Source organism: Strix uralensis, chromosome 5 (genome assembly GCF_047716275.1).
Source record: "Strix uralensis isolate ZFMK-TIS-50842 chromosome 5, bStrUra1, whole genome shotgun sequence".
In the NCBI taxonomy this organism is placed as follows: Eukaryota; Metazoa; Chordata; class Aves; order Strigiformes; family Strigidae; genus Strix; species Strix uralensis.
Genome location: NC_133976.1, coordinates 79,269,906 through 79,287,848, shown reverse-complemented (window position 1 = coordinate 79,287,848; position 17,943 = coordinate 79,269,906). Strand labels below are relative to the sequence as shown.

Sequence of the window (17,943 nt, the reverse complement as noted above, 5' to 3'; positions counted from 1 at the left end):
TTTGACAAAGAAATATTTGCAGGCAAGAAGGTGGGAATTAAGATAGAGATAATCTTGTTCAGTGTCCAACCCTATTTAATCCTCCTGACTTGGATGATTTGGAGGAAAGTTAACTCTCCTCCATCTTAGTTTCTGTCTTTAATCACTAGCAAAGTGAGAACAAAACCTTGCTTCATCAAGGCCAAGAAATGGGGTCTCTTCCCTGTGCCAAGCTCTTCCTTTTGCAGCAGTTTCTCCCAAGGTGTTTCATGAAGAGGATAAGGCTTCGGCAGGCTTAACCTTATGGTTGTTTTCTGACTTTCTTTGTCAGATTGCCATACCAGGCAAGGTTGGGAGGATAGAAGAAAGACAGAAGAAACATTGGTAAGTAGTGGAAATGAAAAGGATTTCTGTGTGTGTGTAATCCAAATCCAATGGGATTGATATCCTGTGTGTGTCTCAAATTTTGCTATAAATGCTTCTTACAGTGATGCAGAAATGATGTCGTGTCATGAAAACTAAAATAGCCATCAAAAGTAATTTGAGCAGGTGTAGCTTGATCACGTGTGAATTCTTCTGGTGAGGCAGCAAGCCGGACTTTTGCCATGGGTCTGTCAGTTGGTGGTAAATGTTTTGGGATGAGTTATTTGAACCCTGTGCTCCTCAGCTTCCTGGCTGTAAATGGAGACCATGAAAGTAGGGACAGAGCGCGTCAGGGTAAATATTTATGGAAGAGGCAGGAGAGTATTAATGTCATTGAGCAAGTCATGGGCGAAGCTTCCTCTGCAAGGTGTGGCTCTTGATACGTGTGTTCGATAAAGCTGTTTCAAACTGGAGCAAATACAAAGAAAGGCACTGGGATGACGCAGGAAATGGATAGCTTATCTTGGGAGGAGACCCACAGGATTGAGAAGGCTGTTTGGCCTTGTAAATATGTCAGGGCACAAATGCCAGAGAGAGAAAGTTGTTTCAGCTAAAGCATATTCCTGGCATAAGAATCAAGGGATATAAACTGGCCGGAGGTGTGTTGTCAAAATAATATAAACTAGCTCTGGGCATGAGGACTGATGTTGGCAGGGGAGGTGGATTGGACTCGTCTGCAGTAGTGGGAGGAGCTGGTGTCCAGGTCAGGCAGGAGCCTGGTGTGGGTCTTCTGGGAGTGGGCAGCAGCAATGGGGTTTAACCAAGGAAACTTTTCTAGCCAGGAAAATTTTGGAAATTTTTCTGAGTCATGGGACTGACCAACAGTGCTTGTAAACTGGGATTAGAAATGGTCTGCAGAAAGTGGCTGGGCAATAGTGTTCCTGCAGGAGTGACAGGGCAAGCATCTGGATAGTTTTAAGAGTCAGAATATTTTGTGGTGTAATTAATGATGGGGTTGCCAGTGATGACAGGGGTCTGGACATGTTCACCTAGGAAACTCATTTCAGTGTTATTCCTAGTCATTCCTGTACTGGATCTTATTTACAAAAAAAACCAACCAAAAAAATGTCTGCTGATGAAATGTCTTTGATATTATCAGCATGGTTTTAATCTAGAGAAGGACAAACCCCAGAACAAATAGCTAGGCTCTTCCAGCAAGCCAGGTGGATCCATCCCTCCTCACTACCTCTGGTGTTAAAAACAAATCTCTCTTCCTATTTCTGTGTCCTCTTAATCCATCCACTTGAAACTGAGGTGAGATACTGAGTTGTTAAGACAAGTCTTGTGAGTAATACGTACCAGAGTAGCAGACTTCTTATCCCTTAGGTAATTTTCTATGGCATCATTATTTGGGGCAAAGACTGTGTATGTATTTGCAGCTTCTATTTCATTTGCCAGGCTGTATTGCTGTTGTGAAACACATAAAACCAAATCAGAATAACCATTGATAGTCTGATACCAGTCCAAACGCAAACAAAGCAGAGAACCGCTTCTAATCTTAAAATGATGTGAAAGCTTACAATAACGTAGCCCCGGAAAATGGAGTAATCGGGCATTTGCTCCAGGCGGGCCAGCAGCCTTGGCATGGCGGTGCTGCGGAGTGGGGTCAGAACCTGAAAAGGGAGCAGATATCCCACGTCAGCGCATGTGCACACGCTGTGGTTGCACCTGCAAGGATCAGATGCAGGACAAAATGCTGTTCTGTGCAAATACTTTTTTTTCCAAAAGGTGTTAATTATTTTCCACTGCTTGTTGTGCAGAGGAACAAATCCTCCCTGTGTGGCTGTATACCTTATCAATAACGTGTATGATCCCATTTGTGGATGCGATGTCGCCAGCCACGATATGAGCGCCCTCAAGGGTGACGTTCTGAAAGAGGGAGAGGAGAGAGGGTCTGCTTTCACATCACAGTGGTGGTGTTTTCCCTTCGGTTCATGCTGTGAATTTCCACACCTTCCCAAACGCTTGCCTGGGGCCCACCACAGCTCTCCTCACGCCAGTCCACACCGGAGGCTGGGTTACCCTCAGGGAACCATGTGCAGGAGAGGTGTCTTTGGGACTCTGTGCTGTCCCTCACACACAGACTGGCAAAGTCATGGGGTTGCTTGCCCTGGGGTGGCTACTCGGGGGTAGGTGTGTTCACCCCTACCCCATACAGGATGAATTCCTGTGCTGATTCACGCCCTCCCATTTCTATGCAGTTTTGAAGGACACCATTCATGATTTTTCCCTTGGGGCATGGAGGTAGGGGGAACTTTTCCCTCCCTTAATGGAGATGAATTGCTTAAATGTGCCATACCTATTTCCAGAAAATCCTTCTTAGAACATGGAGTACTAAATAACAAGGCTGAGGGGGAAGGGCTGTCAGTTGTAGTTATTAACCATTAAAAATACCTTTAGGTGGTTTGGGACAATTAGGTTGCACATGTGGACACATGCACGGCATCGCTGTTTCCTCCTACCTTCCCAGTTCCCTAAAATAAATTATTGGGTTTCCTTGATACTTTTTGTCTTAAATTAGTTCACACAGGCTGCTCCAGGCAGGGACTGTGCTTCTGCTTGACTACGAGACTGTCTAGCATTTTTAGCAGCTACTAGGACATTAGGAATAAATAATATTGTGGACAAATTTCAGCTAGGTAAAGTGGTGGAGAAACTCAAGTTAATGTTTCTCCCAGAGGGCCCAATATAATCGATCCATTCCTTTAATTTTATGAAATTTTCTTCTTTTTTTAAAATACAGGTACATGTCTGTGTGGATTCATAATATGAGAAAGTGGGAGTGATGGTTAGGGTTTGGTATATGATACCACAGTGGTTTGCAGGTCATCTCACCCCGTTTTCTTTAGACAAGTGTAGAAAGTTGCTCTGTAGAGATGTTGCCAGCATGTCAGATGATGATAAATTCTGGAAATCGGCAAAGCTGTAAGCTCCTGTCAATACATGATACCTAAAGGAAATTAACTGGATTTGAAGGTTTTTTATTTTCCCTTTTTTTTTTTGTTCAGATAAATATGCTTAGTGTCTCTAAAACCGGTGTAAAGCAAGAATTGTTTGCACAATACCTAGTTCAGCTATGTTCTGATCTTAGCTAGGCCTTTAAACATTTCTGACATAATGCAATTAATGACTTTGTTTTCAGTGGAGTTGCTACAGAGATTTATACCACTGTAACTAGAAGTGGAATCTTATGTCCCTCCCTTAAAATTATAATAATTGTCTTGCTCTAGTGGCTTCAAACAAAGGCTTGTTTGGCATAAAAAGCAATTCATTAAAAAAACCAAACCCCCAAACCATTAGCATACTTCAGTAGAGTTGGGATGTTACTCTTTGACATCCAAAAGGCTTTCTCATCTTCATCCATGTTTTCAATTGCTTGGAGAGAAGGCACGAGGACAGTTAGGTTTGAGGTGGTTGACAGTACCGAGTTTATCTCAGCCTCCTGCATGAAAGTAAAGAGGGTAAAATAATTCATCCTAAGGACGATGTATAAATAGCAGCTGGTGACTTTTTAGCAAGGTGGAGTATATGACGTGCTTTGTGACCAGCATGGAGAGGAAAAACTATTATACTGAGCAATGACTTGAACAAAAGTACTTAGAGCTATACAAAAATGGTGTCTATTTTTTACAGGATAGATTGCCAGCATTTAAAGAGCAGGAGCAACGTTTAGGTCAGAATTGTTTTTTAGTATGAAACACCTAAGTTGCCTCCCACAGAAGTTAGTCTGTCTCATGGATTCTATTTTATGCATTTGAATGTTAAAAAAGAATAATCATGGTGATAAACACTAGTGGTTACCGACAACTTCAAGTAACCTGCTCTTACAGAGCACTCCACGCTATTTAATAGATAGAAGGCTTATGAACCATGAAATAAGAAAGACACATAACACAATGTTCCCATTTGGACTAAGACTATTTAACATGGCTGGGATTTTTCAAGATCTCCAAGGGATATCTGTGCCACTAGTACTGCAGTGAAGCTTTCTGCTGACAGCTCTAATTTTAGATGGGGGATATGAGCTCTGTAGTGTACATGGACTGCTTCATCTTCCATATGTTTGTAACTGCCTTAAGAATGGAGAGAGCCTCCACTAGAGAAGTTTTTTCCAGTTTTGTGGATTTTTTTGTGGCGTAGAAAAAGGAGAGCTAAAGATTTGAATGTGTTCTTGCTGAAAATATTCTCCAAACTTTTCACAGGCTCCACAACTTGCCGTTTTTGGTACTGCAAAACTTGAGGGAGCAATATGATCTTGGGTTCTACCTTTTTGCAGCTGGTATGCTGCCTGAAAGCTGGCTTGCTTTCGATACTCCTTCAATATCCATACTGGGTTTTAAGTCAACAAGGGAATTGGTTCCCTTAAATAGCTGGGAATTTTGTCTCTGTTAAGATCATCTTTCTTTTTAGCCATCATCACTGTCACCTTCCAAATATTTAAATATAGAAATAGAAACAGACTTCCCTTTCTCATCCTTCCTGACCAGCAAGAAAAATACTTGGTTATGAAAAGTGGTAAACATCACATTCCTGCTCAATTATGAAGTTAAAAACTCCACAGATGGATATACCTCCCTATTTTGTTCATGTTTGTAGCTATCACTATTTAAGGGATATCATTTCTCTGAAGTGTCACAGAAATTTCCAGGTCCCTGTTTCAACAGATTATACAGAAACTGCTCCCTGATTTCTGCCCCCCCTGCCCGCCCCTTTCATCATCTAAAGAGCACATTAGCAGATGAACAGCCTTTCCTATTGTGCTCATTTCTTTAACTTCATTTCTCTGTACAGTGTCCAGTGCTGCAGCCTGAGCCCTGGGCCAGGCAGATAACTGATTTAAATTAGCCACACTGGCCTCTCTTTTCAGCAGGTCCCTGAGGTCCCTGTTGCAATTGCGTGCTTTAATGATCCCTGAGCCATCTAACTTTGGAAAACATGAAAGCAGTTAATACACTGTGACGTCTGATGCTATTCATTAACATATCCCTGTTCTTTTCTGTTTGCCATGTATTTGCTATATACTTCTCATATTTAGGTTTTAAGCTCTTTGTGGGAGAAACTGTTTTTGATCTTTATTCATACAGTGCCAACCACAGTGGGGTAGGACCTCTAATGTTACTGCTGCCCTAGTAATAAATGATAGCACGTGAAAATAAAAAGTAGACAGTGGCAATCAATCTAGAACATTGGGGTTTTTTTCCATCTAAATTGGTGTTTCTTCCCTAATCTGAAGCCAAACAAGCTAATCTGTTTCTTCATGTCCTGCATCTCAGTCAAGCCAGCACAGACTGTTTTTATCCTCGTTTGCTGAAGCAGCAGCAGGCTGACCAGCCATATGGTTGCATTTTCCTGGGATGGGGCTCAGTGAAAATGGGAAGGGTAAGGCATTGCCTTCCCTCTCCACTTGCTTGTAGTTTTATCGCATGAGAGAAGTTGGAAGGAGCCACTTGGCATATTCAGGCTCTGCTTGAACCCCACTACTTGTTGTCTGGACTAAAGTCCATTTATATACAGAGCTAGTCATGGTTTATGTAGCCCCCTGCCTCAGAGAGGGGCTTGTAACTTGCTGTTTTGCTTGTGGAGCTTCCTTACTTGCCTGAATTTGGGATCGGGCAGAAATAAGGAACCAGATGATCAGCCCCGCCATGACTGGCAGGAGAGGCACCCTGATGCCTCTCCAGAGCTTGGGCCTCTGCTGTGTGATGGGAGTATTGCTGTGAGTTTCCCATTTCTAAAGGCTAAAAGGCTCATGTTTTTCTGCAAACTTAAACACACTAAAAAAAAAAGTGTACTTACATTAACCCATTGGTTAAAAGTTGCTGCTTCTGATAGAGTAGATAACTCCTGATTAGAAACAGAAAGAGACAGCAATGAATATGTAAGCTATACTTAGCTCTACCAAACTACTCTTGCTGTAGCCTGTGGTGTAACCTGCTGTGTCTGGCCTGGCTGATGTGATGTGAAAGAGGAGGTTCTCAGTGTGTGTGAAAAGTGAGGACATTTGTGTTTTTGTAGTACTGATATGTGCTGGTAATGGGAATATGGTGAATTACCAACTCTTTTGAAAAGCAGGCCATCTATTGCTTAGGTGTATAAGGTGTACCTGACCTTGGGACGTAAGGTGTACTGAGCTCGGGCTGAGCATTAATTTTCTGGGAATGTAAACCTAAACCTTTTCAATGCAAAATTAATTGGAAAAAAGGTATGTTGTTTTGTTTGGCCTTTGTACAGCATCTTACACATCATCCTGCAAGTGGAGAGCCTTTATCCTGCCACAGTACTTTGAACAGAGATAGATGATCGTATGAGCAGGGATGGCAGATAGTGCTAAGAGCCATGTAAGATTGTTGCCAATGGCTGGGGCAGCTGACACTTTCATTTTTCCTACGCTGTTAAATGTGTATTTATTTCACCAATTTACTTGTTTTTATTTTATTTGCCTGCCAGTTAGCATGGTTTGTTTTAACATGATAAATTGACCATTTCCACTGAGATAGACCTCAAGGCAGAACTTCAGAAGAACTGGGTGCTCGCTGCTGCCAGCTGGGAGGTGAGTGCTTAGCACTTCTGCAATTAGGCCTCTAGGGCTGGCATTTTTCAATTTGTCTTAAAGAAATATGCTCAGATCCCTTAGGCCCCTTTCCAAGCTGTGTTTTTAAACACAACAGATGATTTTTGAATCGGGCAAGAGTCTCCAGCAGGAATGCTGCAGATAACACTGGTGGGCATCATATTTTTCTAACTGTTTATAATGGCTTTGCTATGTCTCTGGTTAATATCCAGTGTGAGAACTGTGCAGTAGATCCTGTGCTCAGAGAAGATGACCATCTTACTTACAGCTGCAGCATTTCCATAGCATATTCTACCATCTCCTTCGTAGCCCTTTGGGCACACACACTGCCAGCCATGAGAAGACTCAAACTGACAAGTTGCCTTTGAACCAGAAAAAAAGAAAATTTGTCAAATACTCAGGAGACCACTCAAGAGCAAGGATAACCTGTAAAGCCATTTGTATACAAACATAAACTTAACAAAGGATCTTTGTACTATCTTTCACGGATGTCCTCACCCTCCTGCAGGACAAACCCCATGAGCTGAGGGCACTAACTCCCTCACCTGCCCACTGTGCACTAAGCCTACAGCAATCTAAGCCCTTGCTCCACCCTTTCTTATTTGCTCCCTATATAAACTGGGCCCTGTTCCTTCTCCCAACTATGGCAGATCCATCCTCTGCTCCCCAATGCGCTTTGCTTTAGCTCTGTCCCTGCCTGAGGCTAGCGTGGCTCTTGCAGGCACTACAGAGCACAGCAGAGCCTGCAGATCTGCTGAACACATGCAGCTACTGATAAAGCTGATAGATGCCTGCGTAGAGATGCGATGTGGGTAAACATCCCAACAGGCTAGTGCATCCAAATGGTAATCGCTGGTAGAGAAGCAGCATTTATTTATTCCAGGCTTGAGATAGTCCTTCTGTACAGGCAGAATTGGGAGCAGCCCTTGCAGTCTGACATCAGCGCATGTACCATACTGACGTGGTTTGCATAGCATTTTTGGTGCTTGTAGCACTGCTTGGAAAGCTTTGTTCCAACTCAAACAGAAATTGCAGGCTCGTAATGGCAAGGAAATTCTATGGAGTGTGCAGGAGGTGAGGTGTGATATGTATCTGAACACTTTGTTCAGGGAATGATTAATTACTCACCAGATGATGGCATTTTCCATTTTGTTCCAGGCATGAGTTTATGGGTGTGCATTCAATTCCATTCCCCCGAAATCCATCCTTACACTTGCAGTCATTCTGTCGTTTCAACAAAACATAGCAATTCATTAAAGTGATTAAAATAGTGTGCATATTCTAGACGTGGTGAATTATTCTCTCTGTGTTTCTGCGTAGCTCCATTGACTTCAGTGGAATGACACCGATTAATATCTCCGGAAGACCTTTATACCTGACATCTACTAATGTACTTACTAAAAAGTATTTGCTGCCAGAACACCACCACATAGGAGGGAGGGAGCACTGGGATAGGAACTGAAGGAGACTGATTTGGGTAGAGTGTGCCGTGTGTAAATAACCTTGTGGCTGGGATGGAGAGGAGAGTTTGGGGAAGAAAACAGTGTAGGGAGAACTGACAGAGCAAAATGGGTGAGGACCATTACTGAAGGTGACAATGAATGTGAGTGGACGTACCTGACCTGGCCCAATGTATATGCAGGTGGCATTATCGTGGCACCCTGCTGCGGCGGGCAGCAGGCAGTTGTTGATGGCTGAGCAGTCCCTTCCATTGCCTGTCCATCCTGCCTGGCAAACGCATGTGTGCTCTCCTGGGCCCGTCTGAATGCACTCAGCCTGGGGGACATGCAGACGCATCTGTTCAGGACAGTTAGGTGGCACCTAGCTTTAGGTGCAAGGCTTGTCTAAGCAACAGCGATGCCACTGTCTGGGGAAAGAGCTTGAAACTGCAGTGCAAATTGTGATTCTTCCTTCTGCAAAAGTTTCTGCCCAAACCTTTCTTACTTTTGCCTACTTTTCTGTGGTGTCAGGCTCTGTGGGAAAAGCACATACTTACATTGATATTGCAGCCACCTGGGTTTAAAGCAGCACAAGGATCAATTTTGCTGCAGCTCATGCCATCTCCCTCATAGCCAGGTTTGCAAACACAGCTATAGAGATGAGAAGAGAGGTGTTAAATGTGATAGGACAGCTGTAAAGTGAAGCCATTGTTTTCCACTGTAACCTGCTATTTATAGGCAGCTTAAAATTGCTAACCCTGGATTCATGATGCAAATAGCTTAAGTGCATACATTATGGTTTTTTTCCAAAATATTGACTGGGCTAATTAAGTCAAATCAGGGATCCATTGTCTGTGTATGAGACGGAGAATGAAATTAATTCCATGCTGATGTCATATTTGCCAAGGTGAGCTGGCGTTGCTCTTTCTCTCAGCAACTCAGAAGATAGCTCTCTCCCTGAAATGCATGAGAATGAGCCCCCCTGTTCCACTGGGTTGTCCGTGCCCCCCCCCCCCCCCCCCCAAGATTAACCCATATTGGAGGGAATTTCTTAAGCACTCAGCATCCCCCATTCAGCTTTCTGTGGTGACTCATTATGAATACACTGCGGCAAGAGGCAGACTTGCTGCATGTGAGGATGAGCGTGAGGCAAGTGTAAGGCAGCTGTAGCAGTTAAACAGGGGTTTGTGACCACTCCTGCCAGGATTGGAGAGCCTGTGCTGAAGTCTGTGGTGTTGTGGCATGAAAATCTTACCTGAGCTGACCAGAGTGAGCTATCTATCCCCAAACTACTTGAGAGTTTGTTTTTCAGCAAGGTTCAAACTCCTAATTCACTAAGGGATGGTTAGAAATAAGAGGTTCCCAAGAGCCTTTGTAGATGTTGGTAGGAAGGCAGCCTTTTGAACAAGGGTCAGATCTGTATGCATCTATCTTACCAGTGTTAAATAGGTACAGGATAGGGCATTGAGAACTCTTAATTACTACCTTGCAACTCAATTTTGATGCAGTGCAAGTTTAAGCTTATTTGCTGCATAGCAGTATTTCAGTGGCTGATGTTTGTGTACTGCTACTAGGCACTATTTTGATCAAGTAAATGGGGAAGAGCTGCAGCATAGTTAATATTAATTAGATGCAAGTTACTGACTTACCTCACTGCACCATCGCTAAGCTGACAGTCTGCATGTGCATGGCAGAGCCATAGGGAGGGCTCACAGGGAACTACCTGCTTATCACAGAGTTTCCCTGTGTATCCACTTCTGCATGATCCAGGAAGACAGATCCCGTTGCTGTCTATTCGGTTATCGCACTTCCCGTAAATGCAGAGGCACTCTACCAAAGATAAATTACAGTGTGCAATTCCATAGTGATAAAAGACATCTATCCTTAACATTTCTTATGAATCGGGTCATCCATTTTTTCTAGAATCTAAACTTTGCATTTTTGTTGGGGGACTTAATGTTTATTTTTCATAGCCTTGTCTTTTCAGGTGTGTTTCATGGGTAACTATTTAAAATCTATTGTGTCTTTATAGTGCTCTTTCTATCCATGGATTTCAAAGTACTTCAGAGAAGGAGGAGCAAAATACTATGTCCTAGGCTCTTAAGGCTAAAGTTACAACTTTTGGCATACTTTCAGTGATATGGGAAGACTTTTAATACTTAGTCCACAATCCTATAAATTGCACAGTGCTGGACTAGTACACAGAGCAGCCGCACAAACCTGCCAGCACTTTGCTGGGGCTGGGCTGATTAGTACTGCTGGGAGGCACAGCAGTGTGCCCAAAGGACATAGCAGGTAAGCCTTCTGCAGTCCCAAGAAGTGCTAGTGGTGACAAGTTAAGCCAACATGTACTGCTTTGGCAGGACCGGAGCTTAGGCAATACCACCCTTTCTTATGGAATTTGTCTTTTGGTTTTTGTTCATGTACCTCTGAATCTTTGAGTGAGATGTGCTTCATGAATGACAGGCTGTTTCATAGCAAAAAAGACTAAAAATGGTTTTGTAGATGGGGAATACATCTATATTTGATGTTGTATATTCTGTAGACTCTCAAATGTAGTATGGTTTGACGTAGCGGGATTAAATCTGTCAGTATATAGAAGATGACTGCTAGAACTATAAGCTATTCAATAGATCAGAAATTATTCAGTAAAGATGGTTATGAAGTGGCCCTAAACACAATCTGTTTATATCTCTGGTTGTTCTTAGATTACGTATATTTGTCATTTCAGGAAGAATCTGGTCTGTTGTAGGCAATACCAGATGGGAATGGAATAGCAAAGATTTTCTTTTCAATTACTTATGTGAGGGAGACAGAAATGAAAAGAACAATAAATTAATATAAAGGAGGCTATGGCCCCTGCAAAAAACCCAATTAAGTCGGTTAGAAGACTTTCACTGACTCTGGTCTTATGATGTATCCCTTTGAAATAAGAAATGAAAGTACCCCAGAGAGATCTTGCTCATCCTCTATAGAGACTGTTTAGTGAGCAGTTAATTCCTACCTTAATGTTACTAGAGTCCAAAAGAAATATCCCACGCTCTTGAGCTGAGGACGTATGGCTGTACTTACCTTTGTCACACTGAGGTCCGTATTTGCTGGGGTCAGAGCAGAACTGACAGTGTGAGCCTTGAAATGCCTTAGCACAAACGCAGGTCCCATTTCCATCCAGGCCATCCATGCACTGTGATATGGAAGAGAGGTGATTTCTATGTATGAATTGAAATAACTCTTTATCCTTTCCCCAGAGAAAGAGACTATACACCTTCCCATATTATGATTCTGACAGGCTACCAGGAAGAACCTCAGGTTTGAAAAAAGTATTTCAAAACAAAAGCTTTCCTTGTGCTTGTACTTTGCTGTTGTGTATTCTACTTTTCTTTGCAATTTTAAAGTGAGAATAGTGAGCTGAGTCATTACCCTGTTCTGTGCAAAGTAAAAGTATCAGAGAGGGTCACCCCAGCCTTGTCTGTGTGCTGGTGTTGGAACCACAGAAACCTGCAATTTGGACATCTGAGAGGAGACTGATTCATTTTCCCTCCTCTGTATAACTGAGCTTGAAATTCATGGCCATCACTGGACATAAATGGAAGGTGCAGCTCTTGAGGAGCCTAACATTCCTGTTGTGCAGAAGTGCTTCAGTGACTTTTGGGACGCAGCCTGTCGTTCCCCCATGGGACTGCAGGGTGCTGCTGGATGCTCTGCTTACCTGCCCGTTTCCTGAGCAAGGTTTGGAGAAACCTCCTGGACATGGACTGCAGTCAGGGCCAAAGAAGCCTTTGCAACACTTTGGTTCCTGTGAAGTAAAGCAAATATCCTCTTTTCTAGTGCCTTAGTGCGGAGGCAGTGCACAAAAGACAGCTCTCCATGGTGTTTTGGCCCTGTAGGGCTAGCTGACTTAAAAGGCTTGTGTTGAACCAGAATCACCTCCACAATGGCCACGTTAAAACCAGGAGGGGTGTTGGCAGCCCAAGAAGGGGATGCACAGACCACCAGATCCTTCTCTGGTTCTTATCAGATTCATCAGCATTAGAAATCCTCATTCTGTCACCAGTTATGATGGTGCTTGTGTGTGCCTGCTCATATTGTGAGCGCTCTCGTATTTGCCAGTAGGAGTGCAGTGCAATTCAGAGGCAGGCAGTCTCCTTTGCATCTGAGAACAGGAACTCGAAGATATGTTTTACCCCAGGGAGATGTTGTGAAAGCTAGACACGCTGCTTTGATCTTCCTCCTTCCCCTCTGCACCAGTGTGGGATTTAGCTGCTACGCAGCCTTAAATGTTTTTTTTGGCTGCATCTTTTGTTTTATTCATGAATTGGCTCCTTGATCCATTTATTTATCAAGAGCACAGAAAGTGTATTAGAAAAAGATACTCATTTACATTTGTGATTCAAGGGAAATAGGAATTAGCAAAAGGCTCTCAAAGCTTATGGATCTGTGGACTTCTCTGCTTGTTGCTTAATGGTGGTCATGAAATGCAGAAGCCTATTTAGGAGCCCCGGGAGCCAGAAAGATGTAAGTACTTCTCAGGGACTAACGACTTCTGCAAGGACTAGACTTGCCAAACAGATCAAGTGGAGCATGGTTCTTGGGAGTGTTTCCCATTTATTGTTACCCAACATCATGTGAAGTCCTGGGACAGGAGGGGCTGGGACCAGGGGGGACCATGCTGACCTGTTCTTCATGGTTGAAGCTGTATGGGGCAATGACAACATCTGGGCTTGGAGCCTTATGTGAAAACTTCTGTGTTACAGAGTATGAGAACATTGTTGCCAATGACATATGGCAGCTAAAAAAACTCACTGGAATTTGCCTGCTATTTTGCTGTAAGATTTACAGTAGCTCCTCTCAGCCCCCTGTAGAGGGTATGGAAACTACATGGACATCTCCACACATCTCTCAGCTCCAAAAGGAAAGGTCACAATGCAAAAGACAATAATTTGGAAAACTTTTATATATGTTTTACCTTAAGGAACCGTAACTCTATACCTTTATTGTTATATTGCAGGCTCTAGTACAGCCAGTTCTTTGAAAGGCTGGGCCTTCAATAATGCATCTGCGTTTTGAGAAAGGCTGGAACATGCACAAAATGAAAGCATTAGTATTCTAAGCAACATACAGTTCTGTGATACAGTCTTAATATCATAACATAATTTAACTGAAGAACAGAAGAACAGAAAGCACCTTGCATTTAAAAAAATACTAAATTATATATTTTTTCATAATAGGAACTTTCTTTTCATTATTACTGAATAATGGCATATAGGACTAACTACCGGTGAATTTTTATAACATGGGGAATAAAATTCCTGTGGTAGTTGGACTTGAGTTTGTATGTGGAGAAGCATGCAGACAGATTTGCATCTCTTAGATGCAAAGCAGATGGAAGATTTTCAATGCTTTCTGAAGCTGCTTCTGCAGACAGTTGCTTCTGGGAGGATGCTTAATCAAAAGGAAATTTTTAACAGATGTGAGGTCCACTTTAAGTGTATCTCTCCTCTATTTTTTGTTTACTAACTCTCAAAGCATAATTGTAGCAGTTCTCATTCCTCACTTCTCTCTTCTGACACAGCCTATCCGAAATAGATCTTACTTTACCTGAGAAAAGAGTCAGAGCTTCTATGAAGTCTATGAGGGATCTTGCAACAGCAAACAAAATAATGCTGGATTTACCTGATGCTTCAATCATTGCTAGAAAGAGACTAAAGTACTGCCTATATTTGTATGTTTATGCAGTTTCTTGTATTCATATCTGATTCTTTCGCTCACTGTATTGGAAGGGCAGTAATCAACAGTAATCAACCCTTTCCCCCTATGCATTTTGTACAACTGGGGGATCTGTCAGGAAATGTCACTTACAATGGGCTTTGAATCCTGTGGACAGGTAGCCAATGCATGTGATGAACAAGTTGCACAGTTACCCTAGATGAAAACAGTAAGGATAGTCACTTGAAAATGCATTATACAACAACTACTGAGATGCGTACTTATGGATGGTATACCCTGTAAATTTTAAGTACATTTGTCCTATGACTTTTAACTGTTACAGCATGGATCTGGAACCAAACAGCAACACCAGGGCTATATCTGCTGGCTCTGATTTTTTCTGAGTGGTTGTTCATTTCCACCTTCCCCTTTTTATCTTCGTTTGTCCTTCCCCCACTCCCTTCTTTTAAAGAACTGGAAGCTTCCTTAGCAGAAGATAAACATGGACATGAATGCACTGACATTCTTTGCTCAACCCAGTATATTAACTGTGAGGGTCTACTGCAGTCTGCACACTTAAATTCAATGAGAATTTTTTATTTCTTCCTAGGAAGACCACAGATTAGTTGAGTCTCATATACAGGCAGTGTGAACAGAAATTTGTCTTGTGTATAGGCGGTGAAGAGAAAAATATTCTTTGCTCCCATGTCATAGATCTTGTACTGCACTATGATGCAGTGGTATATAGCTATTTTTACGTCTTCACCTTTTGGTTGCCTTTCCCCACTAGCTAATTTATCACCATGTGGTGGTGACAGACTGGCAATTACAACACTGAGGAGATATAAACTCCAGGGGCAGTTTTAAAGGTGAGTCTTCTGACAAGCTTGACATGCAATAACTTCAGAGAGGTTGAGCCTTTCAGAGCATGGATATGGAGTTTGTCAAAGGCATGCTGGTTGTGACTGCTAATGTCTTGTGTTTCAATCAAGTTAGAATAAATCTTAGAGCTGGTATCTGATCTGTCACTTCACTGTGTTTCATAGTCATTGGACAAGTGATCATGAACCTGAATTATGGCGTTTTCCCCACAGATGTCACTGGAGCTGTAGGGAAAGAATCAGGTACTGATTTGTATTTAGTAAGCCCTCATGTTGTACAGCACTTAAAGGAATAAAGGACCAGACTTACAAAAGCATTTGGGCATCAAATAGTTGAGGTATCAATGCCACTACTGTATTTTAAAGGTCTGTGGGCCAGTCATATTTTAACAAATACATTTGAGAGTTATAAAAGCTCTTTGATAAGCTACACAGTCATGGCTGAAGCTGACTTAGGCTCTTACTTTCTGTTCTGTTTCTGAAAATCTCTGCAAGTGCCTCTTTGCTCCTTTAGAACTTAAAAATCTGGCTGTTTGCTGTGGAAAATGTATCCCTCTGTTGGCATGGCTCTCACTGCTGCTCACTGCCACTCAGTGTCACCTACTCACTTGCTTTCTCCACCTGAGATGGGCTCAGCCATTGATGTGTACCTGCTCCCTCCTTTTCCTAAGGATAGGAGTCCGGTCTCTCCCCTCTGCCATGCTGCAGGGAGGGGACAGAGAAAAGCATTTGCACTTCCATGTAAGGTCAGATTTGCCCATTTTCAGCAGTAGATTAAGATACTGTCTTTGCACTGAAGTGACTGAGGTATAGGTGTATATATATTCCTATATGTCAGGTCTGCCTGGGAGCAATGACCTCTGGGAGGAGGTGGAGCAGACAGCTGGGGACAGCTACTACTTCAGTGTTCAGAGCACCTCTTGTCAGAGGGCATCAAAACTGGCCATAGTCCACATATCAGATAGGTACTGAGGACCTGTTGTCCCTCCTGTGGTCTTTGTGATGCTATGAATAAGCACTGCTGTTGTTCAGTTAGGCTCAGGTACAGCTTTCAGCATGTGGGTATGGTTACATGGATACGTATGTGTTAGCATAGTGGTTTTCATCTTTACAGATGTAAAGATCTTGTAGGTGTGGACACCTGCCAGTTCCTACAAGGTTTGTCTCTTTTAACTGGTACCACAAGTAATATTTACAAGGTGGCATTATTGTTGTTTTCTGAGAGTGATGAAGACGCACAGTGAAAAGTAAGAACAGCAAAGCCTTGCTCCCTTCTGGTGTTCCCCTTGGTAGCAGTGCTCTGCTTACAGCCTTGGATATTAAACTATATTTTAAACTACGTATGAAGCTTTCAAAGCTGACAAAAGTGCCTAATTTCAGTTTGGGGAATAATTTTTGTGACAGACGCGCTTTGTTTTGTCTTAAAATAATTTTTTTCAGTGTTGCTTTAGGCTTGATCAATGGCAGACATGGATTTTAGGTAGGTTCCTGGTAAAGAATTCAGATTACTGAAGTGTTCTGGGTGTTGATTGCTTTTTTATCGGAGATTGTTGCTCAGTACTCTGACTGGTTTATGATTATATTGCACATACGGCACTTTGTAGTTATTGCCAGAGGTAATAGTTCTTTACTGCCAGCTCTTGTGTTTTTCTTCATTAAATTTTGATGCTGTCCAGCTCTGCTGGGCACCTCTTTCAAGGCTCTGGTTCTGGACTGTTGTAAGTTAAGATAGTAAATGTCTTGCATTACTGCACCAGAACTGGCCCAGATATGTGCTTGAAAATGGTCCAGAAACAGCATGTTGGAGCCACACTTACTGCAAACTAAAAGCTCAGTCTGTTACTCGGTCTTCTTACCAGAAATAGTATCTGAATTGTACCAAGTGTAAAGGCCTGTACTGTGTTACCAAACTGAACAAGGTATGTTGAAATTCACCCTTTGAAATATGAAACAGTTTTGTAATTCCTAATTTGAAGAAAACTAAGAAAGCAGGGCCAAGGGAAATTGTGGCTTCTGAAAATAACATATTTCTAAGGTATTAATATACAATTAATTTTTATGTTAATGTTTTAACTTGCTGGCTCCTTTCCCTGCATGTTTAGTAGAAATGAAAATACTGATTTGGAGTAGTTTGCCTGGGAACTTGACACTGCTTACCATGTACTTGTATGCACAGATGGGATTCAGGAACTGGAGGAAAAAGTTTGACTTGGAGATGCATTAAAGTGGTATAGGATGTGCTCATATGAGTTCCCTGTTTGCAAATTATTTGTATCTGTGCAGTACTGCTAGCCAGGTGACTGTATATCATCAATATATTGATTTACAAAAATGCCTGATTTTTTTATGGACAATATCAGAGAAAGTAGTAAAGAGAAAGCTAGAGTGCCTTGTATGGAGCAGTTACGAGCTATTGATTTGTCATGATTCTCTTACCATTGCAACTTGACTTCTTGTCTCGTCACACCGATGTGGTAGAATTGGAACAATTGTGGGTGGGATAAGAACTCCTGCAAGAGTATAAATGCGTCCATTTTTTGCAACAATATCTGTTTCTTCCATTTCTTCTCCACTCACCAATACTTGTCCCTATGAAACAATACATTATTATTATTAATAAAATTTCCATAGCTTCTCAAACTCTGATAATTTAATTTCAAGAATTTCTAGTCATACTTCTTAATTTGCTATCTATTTTTTATTATGCTTGTTTAATGCAAGAAGCATGCATATCTTGAACATTTTCTTGAATATTGGTCTATAGCAGTATCTAAAGTTTTCCTCTTAATCTGCAGTGTTAGTCTGTGGAACTGGTGACTAAAAGAATGAGAAGACTAATGGTGACTTCAGGCACTGATTTAAGTGGGCAAGGACATGTTTTGGTCCTCTCTTTGACAAAGTGGGGAAAAAGTAAGAATCTGGGATCTATCCAAATTCACAGAAG

At 42.1% G+C, this 17,943-nt stretch overlaps 1 protein-coding gene across 1 annotated transcript in view; it reads right to left on the bottom strand.

Moving 5' to 3' along the window:
* STAB2 (stabilin 2) overlaps positions 1 to 17,943 on the bottom strand; it is an 85,471-nt gene that overhangs the window by 38,143 nt on the left and 29,385 nt on the right. Inside the window, exons 18-33 of the mRNA XM_074869483.1 lie at positions 17,436 to 17,588; positions 14,272 to 14,334; positions 13,402 to 13,485; positions 12,122 to 12,208; positions 11,485 to 11,596; positions 10,062 to 10,242; positions 8,970 to 9,063; positions 8,591 to 8,749; positions 8,102 to 8,197; positions 7,240 to 7,335; positions 6,199 to 6,246; positions 3,708 to 3,844; positions 3,238 to 3,352; positions 2,194 to 2,271; positions 1,923 to 2,015; positions 1,702 to 1,809 (exon numbers count right to left, since the gene is read on the bottom strand). Coding sequence (XP_074725584.1) covers positions 1,702 to 1,809; positions 1,923 to 2,015; positions 2,194 to 2,271; positions 3,238 to 3,352; positions 3,708 to 3,844; positions 6,199 to 6,246; positions 7,240 to 7,335; positions 8,102 to 8,197; positions 8,591 to 8,749; positions 8,970 to 9,063; positions 10,062 to 10,242; positions 11,485 to 11,596; positions 12,122 to 12,208; positions 13,402 to 13,485; positions 14,272 to 14,334; positions 17,436 to 17,588 — 1,704 coding nt within the window. The remainder of the gene's footprint in view (positions 1 to 1,701; positions 1,810 to 1,922; positions 2,016 to 2,193; positions 2,272 to 3,237; positions 3,353 to 3,707; positions 3,845 to 6,198; positions 6,247 to 7,239; positions 7,336 to 8,101; positions 8,198 to 8,590; positions 8,750 to 8,969; positions 9,064 to 10,061; positions 10,243 to 11,484; positions 11,597 to 12,121; positions 12,209 to 13,401; positions 13,486 to 14,271; positions 14,335 to 17,435; positions 17,589 to 17,943) is intronic.